Source organism: Halichoeres trimaculatus, unplaced genomic scaffold (genome assembly GCF_033239565.1).
Source record: "Halichoeres trimaculatus isolate MK-OKI-2021-1 unplaced genomic scaffold, fHalTri1.1 fHalTri1_scaffold_2, whole genome shotgun sequence".
Taxonomy (NCBI): Eukaryota; Metazoa; Chordata; class Actinopteri; order Labriformes; family Labridae; genus Halichoeres; species Halichoeres trimaculatus.
Genome location: NW_027437180.1, coordinates 39,012,085 through 39,039,437, shown reverse-complemented (window position 1 = coordinate 39,039,437; position 27,353 = coordinate 39,012,085). Strand labels below are relative to the sequence as shown.

Sequence of the window (27,353 nt, the reverse complement as noted above, 5' to 3'; positions counted from 1 at the left end):
CTGGCTGAACGTGACGTGCCGACTCGGAGCCGAGCGAGGTTTCCTGGCGGAGCTGCGGTGGGAGCAGGAGCCGAGCGGGTCTGCCTGTCTGTCCGTCCGCGTGTCTGTCTGTCTGGGACACAAAAACCCTCCTCTCTTCGGCTGGACACGGCATCCGCGGCTATGGATCCATCGCTGTCCTCGTCCTGTTTTCACCGCTGAGGGACGTCGCTCCGTCGGATGCTCCAGTGCCCATAGAGGAGGGGGAGGAGGAGGAGGGGGCATCGCTATCATTCTTCGACTTCCAGGTGAAATAATGATCATAATGTGCTTTAACGTGCCGTGGGTGGGGGAAGGGAGAAGGGGGTGATGGAGGGAAGACGCCGGGGTGGAGGTCGTGGTTTTAGGGGCGCGGGGAGCGGGTGGGAGCGGGGGTTAGCATGCTGGCTAGCTGCTGTTAGCGGGCTGCTGCTTCGTCATTCGCCAGGCTGGATGGAGGGATGCGGCGCCGGGATGCTGCTGCAGGAGGAAGGGGAGGGCTTGTACTGATAACGGTACCGTTCGTCTGGCCTCGGCCCATCTCTGTGATGAACGACACCCTCCGCCCCCCACCCCGTTTTACCCACCTCTTCACCCCCCCTCCCGGTCTCCCATCCCTTAAAAATAGTGATGGGATTTTCGCGTCTCACTAATGATCTGGGACATTTGGCTCTGCTCAGGCAACAGCATCCAGTGTCATTGGCCTACTGGTTTCTGCCTTAACTGGTATCCATAATTCAGCTTTCTTGGTTTTCACTGAACTACAGGGCCCGTTCTCTGCTTCACACACATGATTTGTCACACATTCACAACCGCGACGGCAATGTCCGGGTCTCAAATCAGAACAAGAGTATTAGTTTTACACTATGACTGTCAGGTTATGTCAGTAAACACTCTGAAATATTCAGTTAGAGTGTCTTTAAACTGTGACCACATCACTCACTTAATCACAGTCTCTACCACAGTTTACTTCACACTAGTTAAATGCTTTTGTATGAGCTATTTAGTGTTTTTTCTTTGTTTTGTGTAGAATTTAGTTTAGCGTTTAGATTTTTACTATTTTTAAATCAATTAATTTTTATTAAATATGATTACATTTTTGTTAGTATTCCAGTTGTTTATCATTCCTTTAGTTTGGGTGTTTTGTTTATTATTTGTTTAAATTGGACACGGTGGCACTAAAGGTTATATAAGTAGGTGCACGGTAGGGACCAGCATGCACCTGGGTGGGCAAATATTTTTTTTACCGGAGCGGGAGAGACACAGGGGTTTTCCCTTTGTTCTGTGATTGCTTGATATCTGGTGAAATAAACCACGTTTTTGTAAAAATCGGACATTCATTTGGACCTTACGTTTTTTATTAAAGAGTTTGTTTGAAACTTTTCGTTGTCCTTTTTTTGTGGACAAATGGCCATTACAGCTATTTGTTATCATGTTAGTGGATGTATGACTAAACATGTCTGAAGCAGAGAACAACTCCTGCCATCATGTAAACACAGCAACAGCTTGATCCCTGTAGTAAGACAGGGTGGACACTTGCATTACTTGAGAGGGACAAAGGACTTGCTCAGTTTGTGACATCAGAGGTTGGCATTTGTCGTGAAATGTACCTATCAAACATTAAAGTCTGACTTAGCTTTTCGTTAGAGGTTGGTACGATTTTTGGTCAAAAACATAAGAGATAATGTCATTATATTTGTATTTTAAATGATAAAAGATCAATACAATTTTTATGATTTGGAATAAATACCCCCAACAAAGAGTAAATAAGCAAATTTTACAGGGATGAGTTTAATCTGTGATGTCACATATTGAACACATCTGCCCCTCTTATGTTACTCATGTGTGACTTTATGAACAAGCTTTTTACAGAAGCCTGTTAAGTCAAAAAAGGAACCATGGGTTAAGCATTGTTGCGTTATGGCTTCAAGTCTTCAAAAAGTATACATAGAAAATAGACCTCTAATGTGGAGCTGGCTTTCCTCGTTCAGGGAGTCGTTTCGAAGATCCGACTCGTCCACGAACGGCCCATTCATATTCTAAACCACAACCTGGTATCCGTGTCTGTTATTGCGAAATGAAACGACATTATAAGACCAGGTTGATCCATCGTTAAAGATAAAAATGTCACGTCGAAAGGCTCCATTTGCTGTCAATCAGCCTGTCTGCTGTGTTAGCACGCCGGCTAACATTAGCTGTAGCATCACCCCCCCTCCCGCTAGCATCCCTGGCTAGTCCTCATCCTCCAGCCGAGCCATCACAGGCCGAACCCGGCTTACACAACCCGACGTACCCGCACCCGGATCCGGTTTTTATCATTTATCCGTCGGTGAAAAAGTCATTGTGTGATATGAGTTCCCGCCTCGGCCGTGAGGGTATAACGGAGCTCGCAGCGGATGTTGTTATGTAACACATAATGACTCCACACGCCCTTGAAACAAAAGCTGTTGTTTCAGTGTTGGTTTCAGCGTTTGTTTGTTTCATTATTTGTTTGTTTCGGGTCTCAGACGTGCGGGTCAGAGATTCAGAGTCCGGCTTTGTAAAGCCTATGGGGGTGTTTTGGGCACCGGGGCCCGCTGCTGTTACCCGGCTTCTGACATACACAGCGTCTGCTCCGTCAGCCATTGTTTTTGTTGTCATTGGAGGCGTTTGTTTCCAGCATCGGGTCTTTGCATTGATGCTCTGTGAGGAGCATCGGAGGGTCTGAACCAGAGCTCACCCTGCGTTTAAACATGCTGGGCTTCAACATGCTGCACTGATTTTCACTCTCATGAAAGTAGATGTTGTGATAGAGGCACGTTTATTACTGAAGCACTTGTCTTATTAAGAGCAGTGCACTGGGTAGAGTGAAAAACAAACAGTTGTATGGGCTGAGATTTGTGTTGGTAGAAACTGAATTTGAATTATTATTTTGAATTTTGAAAAAGCATGTATTTAACATCTTAACTGATTTTATTTGTCAGAAATTGTCTTTAAACCAAGGGCGTAGGTTTGGTCTCAACACTGGTAGGGACAATATAACAGCATAACCTGCATGTACACTTTCTGCTGGGGACGGTACATTAATAAGACCAAACAGATTAGGTGAACGGGGGTCAGGGCTACATTTCTCACAAATATGAACCTAATTAATTGATAGGCTAAATCATCAATGCAAAATAAATCTGTATTGACTTATACTAACTTTCATGTGTATTGGTTCACCTGGTACACCATTCTATTCAAACCTTTATTTTCCGAAAACTACTATAGAAACATTTTGAAAACTTCCAGAATAAATGTCTGGATTTAATTAGCAGATTTAAATTGCAATATTTGAACATATTATATTAGGGGATTTTAATAACATTCTACATGCATCTCAACAAAACAAACTGAAAAACAACGGTTGTACCTCGGCTGTCAAATCAGCCTCCAGTAGCAAGTTTCGCACGAGTAGGACATTTTGACAGAACAAGCTTCCTACTCGAGTTTTGCAGGTTAGCAAGTTCACAAAGTTTAATGTTACGCTAACTCTGATGCAGGTCGGACTTTAAGTAGCAAATTTAGTGGCGTGTTCCCCACCTCCACAACACTGACGTCTTTTTACATTACTTACAGTGGCTACTGCTTCTAATATCTTCTACTTCTAATATCCCTCCTCTACGAAGGAGGCGGCATGTTGTCGACACGTATTTCTGTCGGGGCTGAGTGAGTGTGCGTGTGTGTGTCGTTAGCCAATGTAACGTGCGTTTGAGGAAAAAAAATGGACCGGCACATTCAGCGAGTGAAAAGGGGTAAATTTAAGTCTGAACATTATGAAAATAATTCACTTAATAACGGTTGGGTCAATTCTATCCTTACAACATATGGGAAGACAATCTAAATTCCCTATATAACTGAAATCATTATATTATGCAAAAGTTGCTTAAAAGTTGGTGGGGACTATTTGTGCCTCCTGAAAAGTTGGTAGTGTTATGTCCCTACCGTCCCTATGCAAACCTACGCCCTTGATTTAAACACAGGGTGTCCACAAAAGTATTAAAAAGTATTAAAAGTTGATAAATCATTTTTGGGAAAATTAAGGCCCTAAAAAAGTATTAAAAAGTCTTAATTGTGGTTTTATGAGGTATTAAGTTTCATAGGTATTCAAGCTTTGACCCAAAAAATAACCATGAATATTTATTTTCCTCCTTGCAACTGTCCCCTGATTGGGACGTTAAACATTCAGCCAATAAAGTTATAAAATAGAATAGAATAGAAAAGAGTAGAGTTACATTATTGATCCCAAACTGGAAAAATGTTGTGTTAACAGCAGAAATCGATGGAGTCAGTAGAAAAATACAAAAAGAAAAAAGAATAAAATAACAAAAAATACATAAAGACTCTAGTTACAATAAAATACAACAGTAAGGATTGTGAGCGGTACAAACACCAGCTATAAATTAATTCCATTTCTAGTTTCATAAAGAGAAATTAAATACAACATTAAAGTAAATCACACAATCTCCGGCACATGTCCTAAATTTTAAAAATGATTAAATAATTTCTCATTTTCTTCAGCAAGTTGGCCTCGAATAACTCCTGTTTCTTGTTGTGGGAGTGTCAATAAACCTGCCTTAAGTTTCATTTGTTCTTTCAGGCTTTATTCCTCCTTAGCTTACAGCATTTCTGTAAAAATGTAAACTACAACTGTTAAATAGTGGATGCCAACAACAACTGAAATTTGCGATAAAGTCTTAAAACTTTTTTAAAGGTTTTTGAAAAAGTCTTAAAAAAGTATTGAAATCAACCTCAGGATTTTAGCATATACCCTGTAAACACCATAAATATCTAATCCTCATTTTTCCTTACACGCAAAAAAATCCGTCAGCTACAGTGACAATAACAAGAACACAATAATAAACGTTAATTATATATCATTTTTTAAAACAAAGTTACAAAGTGCTTTACAGGCAGCTAAACAAAAATTAATGTTCTAATAAAATCAGGCAGCAAGCAGGATCAGATAAGAAGAAAAGGAATGTAAATATAATATTAAGGGCTCTGTGAGGAGTTTCTAAGTGATCCTGAAAAAGTTTTTCTTCTACATATCTGCCTGATCCTAATCCACACTTTAAAATGAAATTATCAGCTCCAACATAAGTTGTTCCTAAATGCTGCTTCTTAGCTTCCTGATCGGGTCGAGCTGGACCGGATTGATTCACAGCACGTGAGGGGCCGTTTACACAACAACGGTTTTAGGGTGAAACACAAAGGTTTTGTTGCGTTTCATCCTCACGTTTACACGGAAACAGCGTTATATATATATTATATATATATATATATATATATATATATATATATATATATATATATATATATATATATATATATATATATATAAACAATTAAATCAGACACTTTAGTTAAAGTATGGTCACAGTGTTTCCAGGGAGAACTATTCACATGTCTCTTTAACAAGTATTTGTATTTTAGGGGTTTAAATATTTTTTTTACTGCGGTCATATCTGTGACCAACATCTGTTGAATGTGCTTTCCTGGTGTACACTGCATTTACCCAGAGAGGAGGTTCTCTCCTCCGATTGGTCAGCCGTGTGTCATGTGAGCAGGTAACAAGGAAATGAAGTTGTTGTTGGCAGAGTTGGTTGGAGAGACTGCTCATTGGTGACTCTTGTTTTCTGTTTTCTTCATGGTAACGTGTGTGTGCGCGGCCCTGAACAGGATAAGCGGTTCAGAAAATGAATAAATGAATGGTTATAACGATGGGGAAACTTTAGAGATCTTCAGCTGTTCCTGTCCGTAGACTCCAGAGCTCTCCTGGATTAAAACAGGTCCAAAACCCACCGATGGAGAGGAGGAAGAGAGGAAAGGTTAGTGCAGAAATGAGGAAACAAAAGAAGGAAGAAGGGGTGGAGAAAGGGGGGATAATGAGGTACTCTGAAAGGAAGCAAGAAAGGAAAAGGTAAAGGAATTTACCAGAAGGTCAGATGAGCGGGAAGGAAGCAGACGGTAAAACAGTTTAAGCAACATTTTAGAGAAGAGCACTGACAGAGAGAAGCAAGGGAAGGCAGGGGGGAAGGAGAAGAAAGGGACTTAGGGAGGGTGCGGTGGAAATTAAGACGTGTAAGGGGGAGAGCAGGCTCCTGTGAAACTTCTTATTTACTGTGAACCTGAGACTTACCTGAAGGAGGTGACCTGGCTCCTCCTATGAAAAGTCTAATTTACAGTGAACCTGAGACTTACCTGAAGGGGCGACCTGGCTCCTCCTGTGAAATGTCTCAATAACAGTGAACCTGAGACTTACCTGAAGGGGAGACCTGGCTCCTCCTATTAAAGTCTTATTTACAGTGAACCTTAGACCTACCTGAAGGGGCGACCTGGCTCTTCCTGTTGAACGTCTTATTTACAGTGAACCTGAGACTTACTTGAAGGAGGTGACCTGGCTCCTTCGGTGAAACTCCTTATTCACAGTGAACCTGAGACTTACCTGAGGGGCTTACCTGGCTCCTCCTGTGAAAAGTCGTATTAACAGTGAACCTGCGACTTATCTGAAGGGGAGACCTGGCTCCTCCTATGAAAAGTCTAATTTACAGTGAACCTGAGACTTACCTGAAGGGGCGACCTGGCTCCTCCTGTGAAATGTCTCCATAACAGTGAACCTGAGACTTACCTGAAGGGGAGACCTGGCTCTTCCTATTAAAGTCTTATTTACAGTGAACCTTAGACCTACCTGAAGGGGCGACCTGGCTCTTCCTGTTGAACGTCTTATTTACAGTGAACCTGAGACTTACTTGAAGGAGGTGACCTGGCTCCTTCTGTGAAACTCCTTATTCACAGTGAACCTGAGACTTACCTGAGGGGCTTACCTGGCTCCTCCTGTGAAAAGTCGTATTAACAGTGAACCTGCGACTTATCTGAAGGGGAGACCTGGCTCCTCCTGTGAAAAGTCGTATTTACAGTGAATCTGAGACTTACCTGAAGGGCTTACCTGGCTACTCCTTTGAAAAGTTTTATTTTACAGTTAACCTGAGACTTACCTGAAGGGGCGACCTGGCTCCTCCTGTAAAACATCTTATTTACAGTAAACCTGAGACTTACCTGAAGGGCTTACCTGGCTCCTCCTTTGAAAAGTTTTATTTTACAGTAAACCTGAGACTTACCTGAAGGGGCTTACCTGGCTCCTCCTGTGAAAAGTCGTATTAACAGTGAACCTGAGACTTACCTGAAGGGGGGACCTGGCTCCTCCTGTGAAAAGTCTTATTTACAGTGAACCTGAGACCTACCTGAAAGAAGTGACCTGGCTCCCCCTGTGTATTTGGAGTGACTAACTGATCAGGAGTGGAAATAACAGGCTGGAAGTGTTAGCAGGAAATCAGTAAATTAGGAGGAGTTATCAGTAAAGAGGGCGAGGAGGGAAGGAGGTAAGGAGGCAGGAAGTGTGTTAAGGCCCTGAACAAGTCTGTGAACAATGCTGTGTTTGCTGTGTGAGGGAAACCATCCACTGACCTGTTCTGTGTGTGTTTTCTCCTCTCTGCCCACGTTTCCTTCCAGGCTGACTCACAGCTGGAGCGCCTCGACACAGGAGGAGAAGAAGGAGAAGAAGGAGAAGATCCAGAGAACAGGAGCAAGGAAAACTGAAACAGGGAGCCAGACGGACGGAGGGAGGGAGGGAGAGAGGGGAGTAAAGATTTTTAAAAGGAGGTTAAGGAGACGAGGAGGGGAGGAAGGACTGAGGAGAGAGGTGGAGTCAGCGAGTGAGAGGAGGAAAGTGAAAGTGATTGTGGGAAAAAAGAGAGGGAACCAGAGGTCAGGTGAGGGCCGGTGCAGGTAGGAGGAGGTCGAGCACTCAGACAGAAACTGGCTCCAACACACTGACCCCCGCCAACCCCCCACAGCTGTTCAGCCCTTCACCATCAGCACACTGGGAGAACTGGGAGGACTGGTGACGAGGAGAAGCCACCATGAGCGACCAGAACGTCGTCAAGGAAGGCTGGGTGCAGAAAAGAGGTGAGGTTCAAGCTTCAGACGGTCTCTGACACTGAAAGACCTGCAGCAACATGTGACTTCCTGTTTCAACTTAGTCTGTTCTGATGCAACAAATTTCCTGTACGGTGCCTTTTAGGAAACTTCTCTACGGATGGGATCACAGAGCCGGGCAGAAATGATGGCTCCTTTTGCTACCAGATGTTTTCTGTTATCTGTGCTTATTTACATCAGGGTCGTAGAGCATTAAAGCACCAAAAGAGTGGCCATTAACCACCATGGCTACAGCCTCCACTGGTGCAGGTACCTTCAGTCGCTATGCAGTCATGAGCAGTACCCCTCCCAGTAACTTGAGGGCAGCGGTCTGTTTCTTTAGAGAAGATAAAGTTAAAACATGTAGGTGGCTCATTAGACCAATCACAGGGCTCGCTCGGCAGACCAATCACAGGGCTCGCTCGGCAGACCAATCACAGGGCTCGCTCAGCAGACCAATCACAGGGCTTGCACGTCAGACCAATCACAGGGCTTGCACGTCAGACCAATCACAGGGCTTGCACGTCAGACCAATCACAGGGCTTGCACGGCAGACCAATCACAGGGCTCGCTCATCAGCCCAATCACAGGGCTCGCTCGGCAGACCAATCACAGGGCTCGCTCGGCAGACCAATCACAGGGCTCGCTCTGCATTCCAATCACAGGGCTTGCTCAGCAGACCAATCACAGGGCTCGCTCAGCAGACCAATCACAGGGCTCGCACGTCAGACCAAACACAGGGCTCGCTCATTAGACCAATCACAGGGCTCGCTCTGCAGACCAATCACAGGGCTCACTCATTAAGTTGTGTCAGTGTGAGGGTATATTTGGGAGGATGATGGGCCCCTGTGTGGGTGTTTGAGTGAAAGTATTGGGGAGCATTGGCCTCAGAGAGGACAGAAGAGGATGTGACAGCTTCTTCTGGTTTCTTCTGGTTTCTCCTGGTCTGTGTGGATCCTTTATAAACTGAACTCTGGATCAGACACTTTCTGATGGTTGTTCAGAGTTCAAACCTCCATCAGAGACGTGTGTGTGTGTGTGTGTTTCTGCAGCTCTGTGTGGACTCGTCTGAGCCCGTCTGCCAGTTTGAAGAACAGCACCTCCAAACAATGGTTGTTTACCTGCCAGACGGCGAGCAGAGCAGAGCAGCAGCCCAGTCTGAGCCGCACTTGGCTGGTGTCTTTTTTTCTCACAGTGATTTAAGTGTGTGTGTGTGTGTGTGTGTGTGTGTGTGTGTGCTGGAGGTGTGTGTGTCTGCTCTGAGCTCAGGGCTGTTGGCTGGCAGTCAGGGGAAGTTTCTCTGTGGCACTATGAGCGCACAGAGGATGACCTAACACTCTGGTTCCTTCCTCTCCGGCCCCCACAAGTCCCTCAATTGTTTATGGCACCTCTGCGTGCTCTTTTATTCAGCCCTAGCCGCCACACTAGCTGTGTGTGTGTGTTTGTGTGTTAGTGTGTGTGTGGTGTGTGTGTGCGACTAAAACCCAGAGTTCACACACAGTTCAGGACGGTTTGGAGCGCAGGAAGTCTTGGTGTCTCTGTCAGACCAACCTCAGGTTCTTGCTCGTGTTGTTCGTGGCTTTGGACTAAATGATACCGTCAAACTCAAGGTGTTAGACTCCATGTTTACATGTGCTTCAAAGAGCACAGGGCATCACGCCACTTCTTCACGTCACCAGCCAACGCTGGCTGCTGGAGAAACTGAGGAGTAAAGCGTCTGTTGGAGGAAACTCTGCTCCATGTCACTGGTTTAGAAAAGCTCCTCCGTCTGAGCAAACACACTGAGGAGTAGAGAGCTGTGTGTGACCTGGCAGAGCCGCAGTGGTGGTCATCAGAGCACGCAGGCGTCCTGAGAGTACGTTAACTCTTAGAGTACGTTAACTCTTAGAGAACGTTAACTCTTAGAGAACGTTTACTCTGAGAGTACATTTACTCGGGGAGAACGTTTACTCTAAGAGAACAATTACTCTGAGAGAACCTTTACTCTGAGAGAACGTTTACTCTGAGAGAACCTTTACTCTGAGAGAACTTTTACTCTGAGAGAACGTTTACTCTGAGAGAACGTTTACTCTGAGAGAACATTTACTCTGAGTTCAGGTGATTTCCAGGTTTCTGGACGTTGTTGACTTTCTCCTCTGCTGCTCAGCAGTCTTTAACGAGACCGTCCGACATGCCCCTCTCCCGTCTCTGTCTCTGTCGTCCTGGTAACCCTGCTGTCCTCTCACACAGAGAGTCATGGGGTGTGTGAGGAGTCAGAGTGGGATTCGATGGGGGATGCTGTGATGATTCCTGATACACACTTTGGCCCTCTGTCCGTGTTTAAAGTGACGTTTGAAGATGTCGGTGTCTCACTTGGATGTGATCGTGTCTTCCACATATTTTTTTTCCGGTCTGTCATAAAGTGATGAGTCAGCACAGGAGGAAACCAACACTTTCTGGCTGAATGAGAATGAGCTCAGTGTCTGAACAGTGTCTCATCTTTCCGTTTAGATTTCAGTGCGTTTGGTGGATAGGAGCTCAGAACAGAGACAGAAATGAGTTGATCACAAACTAGGACTCTTTGAGCTCTAGTTTCATGATGCAGGTGATCTGTTCACAAAACATCCTCTCAGCCCGCTCTGCTTTTGGCCTCTTGGCCCCGAGGAGCAGTCGCTCAGCGAGTCGTGCTCTGTGAGCATCGTTCTGACCCTTTGCTCTGACAAACCTTCACCTCAGGTGGTTCAGTGACTCAGCGTCAGCTTCTCATCGTCTACGATTTGAAACACGGGGGATCTCAACAAGATCTTATAAAGATCATTTAAAGATCTTAACAAGATCCCAACAAGATCTTAACGAGATCTTAACAAGATCATTTTAAGATCTTAACGTGATCTTAACAAGATCATTTTAAGATCTTAACGTGATCTCAATGAGATTTTAACAAGATTTTAACAAGATCCCAACAAGGTCATAACAAGATTTAAACCAGAGCTGAACATTTCTGTTGAACTCAGAGTGTTTGCAAGTGACGTCACGGTGGGTTGGCGTCCGACAAGCGCACACAGCTCTGACAGCACTGAACAGTCGGGTCAGCGTTGATCCTGGACAGAGCTGAGAGCCGGACAGTAGATCAGAATAGAATAGAATAGAATAGAACAGAATAGAACAGAACAGAACAGAATAGAATAGAATAGAAAGTATTTTATTTTAAAAAAAAGAGACAAAGGGCAGGGCTGGAGGATGATCTGTGATGATGACGGTCCCGCAGCTCTTCGTTTAGAGAGATCTTAACGTTAGCGGACTGGGCAGAGCTCACCTGGTCGGGCCAATCTTCTCCTCCAGCTCCAGAAAAGTTTCAGCCTTTGGTTTTCAGTCGTTGTCTCTGAAGGTGTGGTTGTTGAATCCATCCTGTGGTTCTGAAATGATTGAGCTGTAAATGTGAACACCTGTCTTATCTTTTATGTCCTCCTGCAGGTGAGTACATCAAGAACTGGCGACCACGTTACTTCCTCCTGAAGACAGACGGCTCCTTCATCGGCTATAAGGACAAACCGCAGGACTCGGACCTGGCCTACCCACTCAACAACTTCTCTGTAGCAAGTGAGCGGTGTGCACACACACCTCCATAAACGCTGTTTCATTAACCCCACAAACAGCTGTAACAGCTCACCGCCATCTCGCTGTGACCCCCAGAATGTCAGCTGATGAAGACGGAGAGACCCAAGCCCAACACCTTCATCATCCGCTGCCTACAGTGGACCACCGTCATCGAGAGGACTTTTCATGTGGACACTCCTGATGAGAGGTGAGTGTCAGCAGCAGGAACCAGGCGCTAACTTTAGTTCCTGGCTGGTTCACCTGCGGAAGGTTCCTCCTCCACCTGCGCTGGTCTTGGTCTAGTCCAGGGGTGGGAAAACTTTTTGATTCGTGGGCCACAATGGGTTCTAACATTTGACAATGGGGCTGGACCAGGAGCAGATGGATGGAGCGCTTTGGTAACTATCATGGGTAACGACTTGTTATTCAATTTTTCGTTTTCAAATCAAAAATCAGAAAACAGAAAGCGGTCTATTTTTCACTGTTTTGATTTTGTTTTGAAAATAAAATAAGAATATGAGAGAATGGAATTATAATGGGATTTTTAATCTGTGTATGGTTTGTTGGTTCGTTATTCTGTTTCAAAACAAAATTTAAAAAAATGAAAAAACAGACTTGTTTTTTTGTTTTTTGTTTTAAAACCAAAACGGAAAAACGGAATCACAGAAAAACAGAAAAACACGTTTTTTCTGTCCTGGTTTTAAAAATGAAAAAACAAAAAAATAATAAAAGATAGTGCCAAAACTGTTTGTGTGATATTTTGATATTAAATGTGAACGTCTCTATATAAAAATTAGACAAATAACTCACATTGAAGGTTTATACAGACATGTTCCTGAGCTTTTTTTTTTAATAAGTAACAGATCGCTGACGATCCACTCCATCTTATCCGCGCGCATATGCGCACTTCCATGTGTTTCAATGAGTTTTGTTTTGTCCACTTTCCTTTTCTTAGGTCCGTTCATCTTTACAGAAGGGCTGATGGGTCAGAGGGTAAAGTGCAAATGTGGAGTAATAGGCCTACGCTTCACCTCAACAAAGCCAATGTATCTACAGTGCTCCATCTAGTGGGAAAACATCAGAATCGTAGGGAAAATAAAACATTAACAAGGTTTATTCATTTAATTTTTTCAAGTTTGGCGGGCCGGATTAAAACATTTAACAGGCCGCATGTGGCCCCCGGGCCGTAGTTTGCCCATGCCTGGTCTAGTCCCTCCTAAACAATGGTCTTCTCTGAGCCTGATGGTGTGAATGTGTCTCTGTCAGAGTGACCCTGTAAAGTGGAGACCTTTAGCTGAACGTGTCAGAGGAGATCCAGGTTACAGCAGCTGTTCAGACACAGAGGAAGTCCTCCTGGTTTAGTCTGATAGAGGTGTGATAATCTGCTCATCAGACCAGGATTTAACGAAGATCTGAAGCTGTTCCTCAGCGGGCTCCGTCTCTGCGTCTTTAGGCTGAATTGCAGCTCTAAGCGCATCAAACATGGCGCCAAGTGCCTGAAAGACAAATTCAAAGGCGTTAATCCAGCACTGAAGACACAAATAATGCTGTGAACCTGAAAGGAGACCGGCTCCTAGAAAACGAATCAGTCCTTGTGTCAGCGTTCTTTGTTTCCTCAGGGTAGGAAATGAAAAACCTGTCACAAATCAGATATGAAAGCAGAGCCTCTCAGGCCTGAACCAGACCAGAGGCTTTTTCTCTCAAAGTCTCTTTTTACACCAACCAGGAGTCTGTGGGCACACCGAGAAGAAAGACAGGAAGCAGGGGCGTGGAGCTGAGGCTGGACGCCAAGTCTGGAGGATTTGGCTCCAAACACAGTCAGACCTTTAGGACCTTTAGGCCGGGACTCCGCACCTGATGCTGAATGTTTGTTAGGAGTCCCTCACAGCATCCTAGAGCGACAGAGCTCCTGTCAGGGAGGGGGTAACGTGGGTGGTACGGGGGGTGGAGATCTCTCCGTCACGCTCGCTCCTGATGGAGTCCGGCTCCGCTCTGCTCTGACCTCCTCCTCTCTCCTGCAGGGACGAGTGGGCCGAGGCCATCCAGATGGTCGCCGAGTCTCTGGCCAAGCAGGAGGAGGAGGGCATCCTGTGCAGCCCCACCTCCCAGATCGAGATCGTCAACGAGGAGGAGATGGACACCTCCATCAGCCACTACAAACGGAAGGTAGGGCACGTCTGCCTCCATCAGCTCAGGGGGTGATGAGGAGCTGCTCTCTCACCTGCTCTCTGTTTCTCTCTGTGTGTTTCAGACAATGAATGACTTCGACTATCTGAAGCTGCTGGGCAAAGGCACGTTTGGTAAAGTCATCCTGGTGAGGGAGAAGGCGAGCGGCACGTACTACGCCATGAAGATCCTGAAGAAGGAAGTGATCATAGCCAAGGTCAGTTGGGTTTGCATCACAGCCAGCTTCATGGAGCCGTTTCCTGAGTCTGAAGATGATCTCTTTACTGACCAGACACGGGGGGGGGGGGGGGGCATGTCTCAGAGGATCGGGCTCGATCTGGTTCTGGTTCTGGTTCTGGTTCTGGTTGGTCTTACTGACTCCATGATTTCTGGAGGGTAAAAGAAATAATCCAGCCACCAGCAGCGACCAGCGGGCCCGGCCTCTGTGCGTCTGTTCGTTTGTCTGCCATGACATGTGCTGCAGGATCTGTGTGTTGGATAACCCAGGGCCCTGCAGCAAGCACTCATGGGTAATTCAATGATGGAGCACGTTTCAGTATGGATAAAAAACCAAGATCTTAATATTCATGGACTGCTTCACCAAACACGATCAATACATCAGAATATTCTGATTTCTCCTCAGTCACTGAATAAATGAACTAATAAATGAAACTTTAGATGCATAAAATATCATCAGCCTAATGATTAAAGCAGAGCTCTGCTAAAAGGTAAAAATCTCAATCAGGGTTAGAGTCCAGCAAAACTTTGATTTCAAACCAAACTTTATGTCGTTACATGTTTTGACTTCCAGTTAAATTTTTCATTCAGATTAGTTCAACTAACTGATTATATTATATTATATTATATTATATTAAATTACAATATATCATAACATATTATATTATATAATATTACATTATATATATATATATATATATATATATATATATATATATATATATATATATATATATATATATATATATATATATATTATATTATATATATATATTATATTATATTACATTATAACATAATATATTATATTATATTATATGTAGGGCTGGGCAAGGATTGAAACTTTTAATTGTAATTAATCGCATCATTTCCCTGATTAATCATAATTAATCGCATTGTGAAAGTGCCATAACATCTGTCATGCAAACACTAAATCAGTACTTGTTATACAGTAATAGTTAAATCACATGTTTAGTGCAAATCAAATTTACAAAATGTAAATACAAAATTAAAGCTTATTGCCACTGTTAGGGCATTAAAGTGATACTCTGGGATGGAACAAGTTGGGTCCTATCACAAGCTTTAGGGCAGAAATTACCCCTACAGCAGTGTTTTTGTGCAGCAGAAGCCCAGAGCGCTCGCACCAAACACCCCCTCCCTGCTCCTCTGCAGGTTTCCTCTGCACTCAGACGGGGCCATATTTTACTTGACCAAAAACACAAATAAACGGACTCCCACTGAAAAAATCAGATATGGGTCTGCATTCACGCTTTATTTAGAGAATTTCAGCGCGTTACTTTCACACAAAAACACCGCTAAATAAGGCTCTAGTCCTCATCGTGTCTCTTTGTCCTGGCAGACTACCTGTGTTTGTTTATATCTGGCACTCAGTGCACGTGGACTGATACACTAAGCGGTGAGCGCCTTTAAGTTCCGTGGTGTTGCCCCTCTTCTCCATGCTTGTTTTGGTTACTCATCGTGTTTTTCCGCCAATTTCACTTCCGGTTCCACCGCGGTCACCGACAGACATTTACAAAATAAAAGCATGTGAGCAACATGTGCTAGTGTGCGATAAAATATTCAACGGTGTTAATAGATTGACGGGTTCAATGAGTTTTGTTTTGTCCTCGCGAAAATAACGCGTTAACTTGCCCAGCACTAATTATATTATATTATATTATATTATATTATATTATTTTATATTACACCAAGAAAATCATGAACTAAAGTTGGAGATAATTAAATATTTCTTTTATTTCCATAAATCAGCTACCTGTATATTGTTGGTCATTCTGAAAGTTAGCCCGAGGTCTGGGTGTTTAGCTTATTTTCAAAAAACATCACAGCTTGCAGTCTTTTGGTATTTAACTGTGAAATATCACCAAACTCCTCTGCCATCACGTAGTGAGCCGTGCTCCGCTGAGTGCTGTGACTAAACGACAACCTGAGGAGGGGCAGAGTGCGCAGAGAAATGAAAGTGAAACTGAAGAACATGCCGCGTTAGTTTCTCGTTGTGGAGAGCTGGGAGGGACTCAGGGATCATACAGGCAGCTTAGAAAACCCCAATGAGCGACTTCACCCTTAAAAAACAAGCCCCAGGAACCCACAACCCACGACTGATGAGACGTGTAGACGACTCTTTCCCTCCTCTCCAAACACAAAAACACGCATGTGCAGGAGGATTTTTCTGGGTGGGAGCTCTGTGCTCGCTGTGAGAGGAGCAGCGGCTGAGCAGCAGAGAGGGAAACGAGCCAATCACCATAGAGATTTACGTTCTGACGTCTGAAAACATTAGCGTGACTGTTTGTACTCGATGATTGTGATAAAGTCATTTTAAACATCTCATGTGCAAAAACCTGCCATACATGGAGCATACGGATAAACCCCCCAGCCCTAAGTAAGACCAGGATGTTGGCACAGTGGCAGAGGATTCAGGTTACAGATGAGCTGGAGGTGGACCTTGATCATTCATATGAGGTTTGAAGCTGGATGGGCTGCAGTTCTGAGTCACTAAGGGGCGCTGTGGAGCATGTATGGGCACAAAAGCACAGGAATCATTAAACCGACACTTAGGGTCAAAGTTTGGTGAGTTTTTGAGCACGCTGGAGGCTGAGATTCATGGTGGACATGAAAGAAAGAAAGAAGGGAGAAAAGCATTAAAGGGGAAAGAAAGTGAGCCTCTCTGTCTCGTTGTGCTGTTCAGACCCACAGAGTAAACTCTACGTGAAAGAAAAACACAACCAAAAGTTGAAATGAAAGAAAGCTCGATGCTGAATCTACAGAAACGTTCCTCCACTCCGTCCTCGGTTGTCTCGCCCTTCAGTGCTGAAGTGAACAGACTTTCTGGACCTCAGGGACTCCCGGTCAGAGACGTTTTACAGTCGATCATTGATTAAATCTTTATTTGTAAAGTGCCAAATAAAAACAAACGTTATCTCAAGACACTTTCCAAAAACATTTACAAGGCTAGACTTGTAAATGTTGAACACGTTATTAACAGAAACCCAACATCAAGACAAGATGAGGAGTCTGATCTTATCTTAAACCCCCATAAGGACAGGACTTTGCAGCATTTAGCAAGTTGTGTACAGCTGTACACTTTATAAGAGCTCTTTAGATTACCGTAACTCTTCAACTGTTTGGGCAAGAGAAAAGCATCAAATGCTTCCTGAACTCAGAGGACATGAGCTTCCTGATCCCTGACTCTTTAAGGACAAATTCACAGAGACCTGGGGGGTACAGGGTCAGACTCGTGAATATTTGGACTCATACCATCCATACTCATCCCCAGTGACATCACTCATCTACTCCTGAAGCAGAGTTTTTACGCATTTTTTGTCACTTGTGTTATTGGAAAAGCTGACTCAACCCAACTTAGTGTTGGAAGAAGTAAAGAGGCGGGCCTGTGCTCACCTGTCCGTCAGGTAGGCCACGCCTTTCAGGACATATATGTTTACGGTAGTGCTGTCAGGCGATTAAAATAAAATCTAATTAATTACAGGATTTGTAATTAATTAATCACATTTTAATCTCATATCTGCTTAAGGTCCCAAAATAAAGAATTTGAATTCCAGGACATTAAAATTACATTAAAAGACATTTAAAAACATTTAAAAATAAGGTGGGAATATAAACAACACATTTTTAGGTACCCTGAGACATAAGGAACAAATGAAAAAAGTTTTATGGTTCTATCTTTACAAAATCTACACAGTCCTGCACCTAAGATAAGCTGATTTGATTTTTAGGACGGTTTTTGCTTCTGTCACATTTTTACTCGATGTGGACTCAATTTTCACTGCAATATGAACTTCTATACTTCTATGAGGTCAGGAGAACCAGGGCTAAAGGCTAAAAACTGTGAGGAACTATGTACAAAACACTTAATTCAAGTCTTGGATCAAAGAAAAGGGAAGTATTCTCAGTTTAACATGCTCTGAACACACAAACTGTTGCTCATTGGTGCAGAGCAGCCCCAAGCTGAAACATGACACCAGGAAGATGGAAGAAAATTTTGAAAGAATTCTTTAGATTTAAATACGGGACAAATATCGATCATTCAGGGCTTGTTTGATGCAGTAAAGAGTGTAAAATTATCTGTTTTTTACAGAATTGAGCAAACGGTTGATTTTCTGCAGATTTTCAAAAAGGACGAGTGAATAAACGAGATGTGGACGGCAGTCCCCTTAACAGCGCTCTCTCTTCCCCCCGGTTCAAAGCATGTTGCTAGGTGTGATACATTCAGGGACCGTCGGAAATTTGAAACTCTGACGAGAACACTAATTTTTCCATGTAGGACAAACGGTTTGTAAATGCTAGACATTTGAAAATAAGTGCGTCTTTGGGATCCAGATTAATCTGCGTTAATTTTTATAACGCGTTAATTTGCGGTGTAATTAATTAATCTAATTAACGCGTTAAAATGACAGCCCTAGTTCACAGCTTATCTCTGTCGTAGAGATCGGCGTTCTGAGTGTGTGTTTGTGGTTTCTGGTCCTGTAGAGCCAGCCTCTAGTGGACACTCAGGGAACTGCAGGCGTTAGCTTCAACCTGTGTAGCCTGTGTTTAGAGAGCTGATGTGGACCTGACCTCATGCTGTCTTTGTGCCTCCTCTCTCCTTGTCTCTGCCCAGGATGAAGTGGCTCACACGCTGACAGAAAGTAGAGTATTAAAAAACACCCGGCATCCGTTCCTGACGGTGAGTATGCGCGCCTGAACCTGGTCTAACATCCTGTTTCTGACGGCTGTGGAGAGGAAACTGCTGGATGTGGGAAGCAAAGTGTTAAAGTGCTGAGTGAAACAAATGTTCACGTTGTGTTTCAGTCTCTGAAGTACTCGTTCCAGACCAAGGACCGGCTGTGCTTTGTGATGGAGTACGTCAACGGAGGAGAGGTGAGAGATGAAGGGGTGTCTTTTTAAAGAAGCTTTGAAGCCGGCAGTCGCTCCGTCTCACTCTAACTTTGAAGCTATTTTCAGACGCGTTGAAGAATCCTGATTAATAACCCAGTTTATTTTAGGAAAGATGCTCTTATTATGGTCTGGATCATTTCTGTGATATTTATCGTTTAGAAGAGGCTGCACAAACACACATATCTGAGTCTGTTCACCACGTCCTGGCTGTTTTACACAAACACGTCAATCCCAGCATCGTCCTGCATCATACTGAGCAGTCTGTACGAGCCAGCGCATGATTGGACCCTTTAAACACACGCTGTTCTTCCTGTTTGAGCCCTTCAGTCCCGCCTTCAACCCAGCCGGTCCTGGGTCTCACTGCTGGTCCCTGATCCATGATCCCCATCTGTTTCTAGACATCTGAACATCTGTCTTTCCCCTTTTTTTCAGCTGTTTTTCCATTTGTCAAGAGAAAGAGTCTTTTCAGAGGACCGGACCCGCTTCTACGGCGCCGAGATCGTCTCTGCTCTAGACTACCTACATTCTGCGAAGATCGTGTACCGAGATCTGAAGGTACGCCCTCTGACACTGGGGTACTGGTGATGACAGGGGCGTTGTGATCCGCTCTGGTCTTTATTCTGTCCCTCTGGTGCCCCCGTAGTTTCTCCACATAGTTTACAGATAAAGTAATCTCTGCCTTGTTTCAGCCTCAGTCTGAAACTCTTGGTTTGACCTGCTGTCTCTCTACGGCTCCTCGGAGCTATGGGCAGACCTTGGTGATTGAGGCCCGCTCCTCCTACGTGCCATATGGAGATCTGGTAGAGATCTTGTCCCTTTTGTTAGGATCTTGTGGTCTTGTTAAAGTCCGGTGAAGGTGTTATCCCTTTCAGGGATTCAGAGATTTGTACCGTAGGAATCAGTAGAAGCTCAGTCTGAACCTCAGCGTTGGTACCTCAGGTCCATGATGTTCGTACAGAAAGCAGAGCAGCCTGTGTTTTAGGACGTGGCCTGATTTTTCAGCTCTTGTTTGAACAGAAACTGACGCAGTTGATGTGTTCCTCCTCAGCTGGAGAACCTGATGTTGGACAAAGATGGACACATAAAGATCACAGACTTCGGCCTCTGCAAAGAAGGCATCACCGACACTGCCACCATGAAGACCTTCTGTGGGACCCCGGAGTACCTGGCTCCTGAGGTCAGAGGTCACACCGCACAGAGAACCTTTGGCACGGCGTGTGTGTGTGTGTGTGTGTGTGTGTGTGTGGACTGATCTGAGCTGGGAGAAGCTGAGAACAGGGATGCTAACAGCTAACAGCTAACCTCATTCAGACTCAAACAGCTGCAGGCCTGACGCTGTCCCTGTGTGGCTGTGTCTTTAAATCAGAGGAGGAAGTGATGCGCTGTGCTCAGTGCGACGCAGCCTCTGATGTCAGCTGTTTTCAGGGTTCCCGCGGATCCTTGAAAAGTCTTAAAAGGCATTGAATTCATAATTCTAAAAATAAGGCCTTAATTGGCATTAAAATGTCTTAAATCCAATTTTCAAAAGTCTTAAAAATTTAACCACATCAATAAGATTTATGTTAGATTGAACTAAAAAAATATTTAGCAAAATGTATAATTTTTTAAAAAAGAATTCACTGATTTATTGTCATGGCAACATCGTGTAATCACAAAAGCAGAACTAACAAAGCAGTGATGTGGCTGCACCAGGATCTTTCAGAGCAGACGCATGTCTTGGTTTTCACTACGGTGCCTGGAGAGGGAAAGAAAAGGTGAAATATTGGCAAAAAAAAATCCAAAAGTGGCTTAGGAAAATTGATTATGCCAGCAAAATTGGAAATTAAATTGGAAATTAAATGTCAAAAAACATGTAAAAATTCCAAAAATGTTTCTGACAGTGGTCAAAAAAAAAAAATGGAGGCAAACTAGAAATAAAGTTATAAAACGGGCTTAAAAAGATAAAAATGGTCCAGAAGTGGGACAAAGTGTATGAATAAAGGTCAAAAAAGGGATGAAATTGCAAAAACTGGGTAAAAATGGTACGAAAGTGGAAAAAGGATGATAAATAGCTGTATAATAGGTATGAAATTGCAAAAAAAAAAAAAAATGGGGAAAATTGTGTAAAAAAAATCCATAGGTAGCTTAAGAAAATAGTCTTTGGCAGCAAAATTGGGAATTAAATTTGATATTAAATTTCAAAAAACATGTGAAAATTACAGAAATGTTTCTGACAGTGGCCAAAAAATGATGAATGGGGGCAAAATTGACATAAGGCTGTAAAAATGGGGTTAAAAAGAAGGCAAAAAGTGATGTTTTATTTAAAATAAACATAAGGTCAAAATGGCCTCTCACCCAGGTAAATCATGTGGTATTTTGATTTTGTTTTGTTTGTTTCAATTGTGGTTCGTTGTCGACTTGGTCTTAAATTTGAAGACAAACGGCTTAAAAAAAGTCTTAAATCGTCTTAAATTTAACTTGGCTTGAGCTGTAGGAACCCTGTGTTTTGGTCTGAATGAAGAAATGCAGAAGTGCTCTAAAGACGCAGGTTGTGCACGGATGCAGAAAGGTTTCTGTTGTTGACCACGGTCGGGGGCAGACCTCAAGTCTTCTGGTCTGGACTTTCTGAGAGTGGTTTTCTGATGGAGGGTGTGAGAGAAACACGACTGGTTCTGCTCTGAAGCTTCAGAGGGTTTTATTACACACACCATCACACCCACTGACTGTAACGCTGCCCCCTGATGGTTCATTACTGACTGTTCATCCTCAGGTGCTGGAGGACAACGACTACGGACGGGCGGTGGACTGGTGGGGTCTGGGCGTGGTGACGTACGAGATGATGTGCGGCCGCCTGCCGTTCTACAACCAGGACCACGAGAAGCTGTTCGAGCTCATCCTCATGGAGGAGATCAAGTTCCCCAGGACTCTGTCAGCCGACGCCAAGTCGCTGCTGTCGGGGCTGCTCATCAAAGACCCCAACAAACGGTACGCACTGAGACCACTTCTGGACTTTTAGGCACAAGTGCTGTGGGACGAGGGTGTAGGGACGTTACTTTGTTAATGCACGTCTTGGAAAGGACAGGAAGTGAGGAATGACCCCTGACCCGGGGTCAGAGAAAACATCTTCACCATGAATCTGTAGCTCTGAGTCCTTCCTGCCTGTCAGGGTGGACGTTTCCTTTTTGACACTTTGCAAAACTTATCCATGTTTATGGGTTCAGCCCTCTGGCTCTGAAAAAACCTCCATCCTAATAACACCACCCTGATAACACCACTCTGATATCTCCACTGGGCAACACCACCCTGATAACACCACTCTGATATCTCCACTGGGCAACACCACCCTGATAACACCACCCTGATATCTCCACCTGGCAACACGACCCTGATAACACCACCCTGATATCTCCACCGGGTGACCTAACCATAACCAAACCCGAATAATTGAATTTCCCTTTGGGATTAATGAAGTACTTATCTATCTATCTATCTATCTATCTATCTATCTATCTATCTATCTATCTATCTATCTATCTATCTATCTATCTAACACCACCCTGATGATACTACCCTAATAACTGCACACTAATAGCACCACCCCGATTAAACACCACTCTTTCTCCATTACTGTGGCAGAAAATGCCAACTTACATAGATTTTTTTTAAAATTTTGTTTGTTAATGATTGAGGTTGTGGTTATGGTCATGGTTGTGGTTTTGGTTGGGGTTTGGGTTGGAGTTGTGGTTGTGGTTGGGGTAATAATTGGGGTTTTTGGTTTTGGTTAGGGTAAGGTAAGAATTGTGGTTTGGGTTGTGGCTAGAGTAAGGTTTTCGATTATGGTTAGGGTTGGGGTTTGTTGAGAGTTGTTGTTATGGTTGGGGTTGTGGTTGGGGTTGTGTTTGGGGTTGGGGTTGTGGTTGTGGGTTGTGGTTGCGGTTGTGGTTGGGGTTGGAGTTATGGTTGTGTTTATGGTTGTGGTTGTTGTGGTTGGGGTTGGGGTTGGAGTTGTGGTTATGGTTGTGGTTGTGGTTGTGGTTGTGGTTGCGGTCGTTGTAGGGGTTGTGCATGTGGTCAGGGTTGTTGTTGGGGGTTGTGCTTGGGGTTGGAGTTATGGTTGTTGTTGTGGTTGTGGTTGTTGTTGTGGTTGTTGTGGTTGTGGTTGGGGTTGTGGATGGGGTTGGAGTTATGGTTGTTGTTGTGGTTGTGGTTGTTGTTGTGGTTGTGGTTGTGGTTGGGGTTGGAGTTTTGGTTGTGTTTATGGTTGTGGTTGTGGTTGGGGTTGTGGTTGGAGTTGGAGTTATGGTTGTTGTTGTGGTTGTGGTTGTTGTTGTGGTTGTGGTTGGGGTTGGAGTTATGGTTGTGGTTGTGGTTGTTGTTGTGGTTGTTGTTGTGGTTGGGGTTGAAGTTATGGTTGTGGTTATGGTTGTGGTTGGTTGGGGTTGTTGTTGTGGTTGTGGTTGGTTGGGGTTGAAGTTATGGTTGTGGTTATGGTTGTGGTTGGTTGGGGTTGTTGTTGTGGTTGTGGTTGGTTGGGGTTGGGGTTGGAGTTGTGGTTATGGTTGTGGTTCTGGTTGTGGTTGCGGTCGTTGTAGGGGTTGTGCATGTGGTCAGGGTTGTTGTTGGGGGTTGTGCTTGGGGTTGGAGTTATGGTTGTTGTTGTGGTTGTGGTTGTTGTTGTGGTTGTTGTGGTTGTGGTTGGGATTGTGGATGGGGTTGGAGTTATGGTTGTTGTTGTGGTTGTGGTTGTTGTGGTTGTGGTTGGGGTTGTGGTTGGGGTTAGAGTTTTGGTTGTGTTTATGGTTGTGGTAGTGGTTGGGGTTGTGGTTGGAGTTGGAGTTATGGTTGTTGTTGTGGTTGTGGTTGTTGTTGTGGTTGTGGTTGGGGTTGGAGTTGGAGTTATGGTTGTGGTTGTGGTTGTTGTTGTGGTTGGGGTTGAAGTTATGGTTGTGGTTATGGTTGTGGTTGGTTGGGGTTGTTGTTGTGGTTGTGGTTGGTTGGGGTTGGAGTTATGGTTGTGGTTATGGTTGTGGTTGTGGTTATGGTTGTTGTTGTTGTGGTTGTGGTTGGTTGGGGTTGTGGTTATGGTTGTGGTTGTGGTTGTGGTTGTGGTTGTTGTTGTTGTTGTGGTTGTGGTTGGTTGTGGTTGTGGTTGTGGTTATGGTTGTGGTTGTTGTTGTGGTTGTGGTTGGTTGGGGTTGTCATTGGGGTTGGGGTTGTCGTCCAGCTTGTGGGGCCTGTTCAGCAGATCTACCTGTCCGCCTGTTCAGGTGTAGTCAGAGATGGGGTCAGAGTGTCAGTAACTGCTCAGTTTCTGATGCTCTGACCTGAAGAACAAAAATCATTCACAGTAAAACGAGTTTTTTATTGTTTCTGAGTCGAAGCTTGAAGAGGTCTGAGTGTTAGTCTGTGAGCAGCTTCGTTACCCTCTCACCTCCGCTCCTGGAGGATTCTGTGTTTCTGACACACCTGATGAAACACGGACACCTGGGCCTGAGCTCAGGTCCAGACTGATCCGGTCATACCATCCATTAGTCTGAGTCTTTGTCCCCAGACGATGCTGAGGGTTTTTTTCTGCAGGGTGTTAAGAGACTCAGAGCTCAGAGCAATCATTGGCTCAGAGAGAGCGTCAGACAGAGAGCAGCTCCTTCCTCTCTGATCATCCTCAGACCGTCTCTGTCTGTAACCAACGCGCTGACCCGGCCCACTTATTTCAGGATCAGGTGGATATTCTGGTTCCATTGATGGAGACTTTGTTCGAGCAGCGTCTGATGTCTGACTTCCACGTCTTCTTCTTCTGCTGCTTTTTTCTGACAGGCTGGGCGGCGGACCGGATGATGCTAAGGAGATCATGCGACACAGTTTCTTTGGCACCGTCGACTGGCAGGACGTCTACGACAAGAAGGTGAGAGCGGGCTGTGGCTGTGACGTCATCCCGCCTTCAGGGGTCGATCAGTCCAACAGCCCGGCTGAGATATTCTGGTAGTTACCTCGTTTTCAAAAGACGTCTGGACGCAAAAATAGACCAGAGAGAAATCAGTTACCTCATCACTGTTTCATCCAGGAGAGACAGAGAGCTCCAAACGCCACACCTCCTCTGAACACAGCTCCTCTCATTCAGTGTCTGTTAGCTTCCTGCACAGTCCTGACCCTTAAAGCTCCGTTACCCAGCAGGCCTCACTGTGTCTGCAGGCTCCACCTGACCAGACCTGTGACCCCCAAAAACCCTTCAGACAAACTGCAGACCAGGTTCCTCCCATCACACATCTGAAAGAAACACTTCACTACTGTTTACTTCCTCTGCTCCGTTCCTCCCTGTTTCTGACTGGAGGTGGAGGTGGACCACGTGTCTGCCCTGTGTTCACCTCCTCATTGGTTAACACAGCTGTCAGTAGGGCTGGACAATTAATCGGATTTTAATCGTGATTTCAATTTTGCCATCTGACAATTATAAAAACAATATAATCGAAGAAAAACAATTAATATGCCACACAGTGTAGATGTATGCAAGTTCCCGTGCTTCATAGCTCTTCTGTGTTCCATGTGCAGCCACAGCGAGTGTGTGTGACTTATGTGTATCAATAATACTGTATGTGCTACTTGCTGGTTCTTTAAAGTTGTGTTTAAATCAGTACTGAAGTTTTTGAATAAATGAATAATTGTATTTATTAATTGTGATCTCAATATCACTTAAAATAATCGGGATTCTTATTTTTACCATAATCGCCCAGCTCTAGCTGTCAGTCACAGTGTTCACCTCCTCATTGGTTAACACAGCTGTGGTTACAGTCGTTAAAGTTTGAGTTTTAACTTCACAGAAAGTTCACTGTTGTCTGCAGTGTGTCTGAGGAGCGGCGCCCCCTGTTGGACAGTTTGTGTGTCTCCAGCTTTTCTGATGCTCTTGTTTCATGTGGGAGCGTCAAACTCACCTGTCGTCCCTCTCACCTGTCTGTTCTAGCTGGTCCCTCCCTTCCAGCCACAGGTCAGCTCAGAGACAGACACGCGCTACTTCGACGAGGAGTTCACGGCGCAGACCATCACCATCACCCCGCCGGAGAAATGTAAGGCGTCTTCGGACTCTGTCAGACTTCTCCTCCTCGTGCTTACTGTTTCAGTGTGTTGGGTTGAACCGCCTCCAAAGCGTCTCTGATTCTCCCCACAGATGACGAGGACGGGATGGACGCGGCGGACAACGAGCGAAGGCCTCATTTCCCACAGTTCTCCTACTCAGCCAGCGGGCGGGAGTGAGCGCTCCGGCCCGGCCAGCCAGAACCGTCCCCATCCGCGGCCATTCTGAGGAAAACACGTAGCCATGTTAGGAAAAAATACCAGTGTCCCCTCTTTTCCTCCTGCTCTGCCTCCTCACAGACGGGGACAAGTCTTTCTAGGGACTTTAAAAGAGGTTTTTGCACAGTGGGATGGACTCCAGCCGGTCTCCCCACACTAAAAAAGAAGTCTCCTACATTTTCAGCGCTATTTACTGCAGAAGGCAATGTTTTTGTTATTTATTTTTCTCTGCGTCAGTGTTACGTCGTCCACCGGGTTGCGTCTGGTTTTCTTTGTTCGTCGTGTCCGCCCTTTCTCCTTCTTCTTTTGACTTTTTGCACTTGGTTTGGAAGAGCCGTTTTAGGGAACAAAAACCAAAAATGTTGCCTTACGTGTGCAGATGTTTCGTATCATGCCGACAGGGTGTTTTTGTTGGTAGGGAGAGGGCGGGCGGGTATCGGGGACGTCAGGGGTCATTCTTAGTTGAGAATAAGTGCATGGCTCGTGGTTCACTCTAAAAAAGGTTAAAAAGGACAAAAAAAACTTTCTTTCTCATCCATTCGCCATGGCAGCGCACATCCCCCGATCCCATGGCGATGAACGTCTGTCTCCAGAAAAAAGAGACCAGGGAGGACCAGTCTGTACCACTCCTGCCGTCAGTGTTACTCCTCTTCCTCTAGCCCCACGTCTTTTTCTCTCACGCGCTTTTCTTCTTTTGTTGGGCTTTTATTTTGAAACAGGAAACACTAAACTGCCAGAAACTGCACAGCTCACTCAGGCGCCACAGAGCACAACGCGTTCAGACTCCGCCCACCGCTCCAGCTTTCCACAGCCCGCAGGGGAACGAGGCCTTTCTCTGCTCCCACCGCTTCTCCTCCTCCTCCTCCTCCTCCTCCTGCTCCTCCTGCTCCTCCTGCTCCTCTTCTGTTTCCTCATCGTAGCTGTAGGACTCGTGGAATGGGTGTTTACAGGGACGTGTGGCTCAATGTTTGTGATGTTTGTAATGTATGTCTGTGGGACATGGGGTCAACTTTATGCTGTTATAACACACACACACACACACACACACACACACACACACACACACACACACACACACACACACATCTTACAGCAGTCCCACACAGGGATCAGACTCAAGCCGGCACTTTTCTCCACACTGTTTTCATCTGTACCCCCTGAATGTGTGTGCTAGCATCTGGAGC

At 44.8% G+C, this 27,353-nt stretch overlaps 1 protein-coding gene across 2 annotated transcripts; it reads left to right on the top strand.

The window, feature by feature from the left end:
* Positions 1–27,353, top strand: akt3b (v-akt murine thymoma viral oncogene homolog 3b). 2 transcript variants are annotated; one of them, XM_074692906.1, is made up of 14 exons: positions 1–287; positions 7,552–8,012; positions 11,475–11,595; positions 11,689–11,800; positions 13,614–13,758; positions 13,844–13,975; positions 18,629–18,694; positions 18,820–18,888; positions 19,339–19,461; positions 19,955–20,083; positions 21,656–21,870; positions 24,700–24,787; positions 25,841–25,943; positions 26,045–27,353. In XM_074692906.1, the coding sequence occupies exons 2-14, from the start codon at positions 7,962–7,964 to the stop codon at positions 26,128–26,130; spliced, it is 1,440 nt and encodes a 479-aa protein (XP_074549007.1). In that variant the 5' UTR covers positions 1–287; positions 7,552–7,961; the 3' UTR covers positions 26,131–27,353. The 2 variants fall into 2 exon arrangements, with proteins under 2 accessions (XP_074549007.1, XP_074549011.1); XM_074692910.1 differs by lacking the exon at positions 1–287 and adding an exon at positions 5,603–5,870.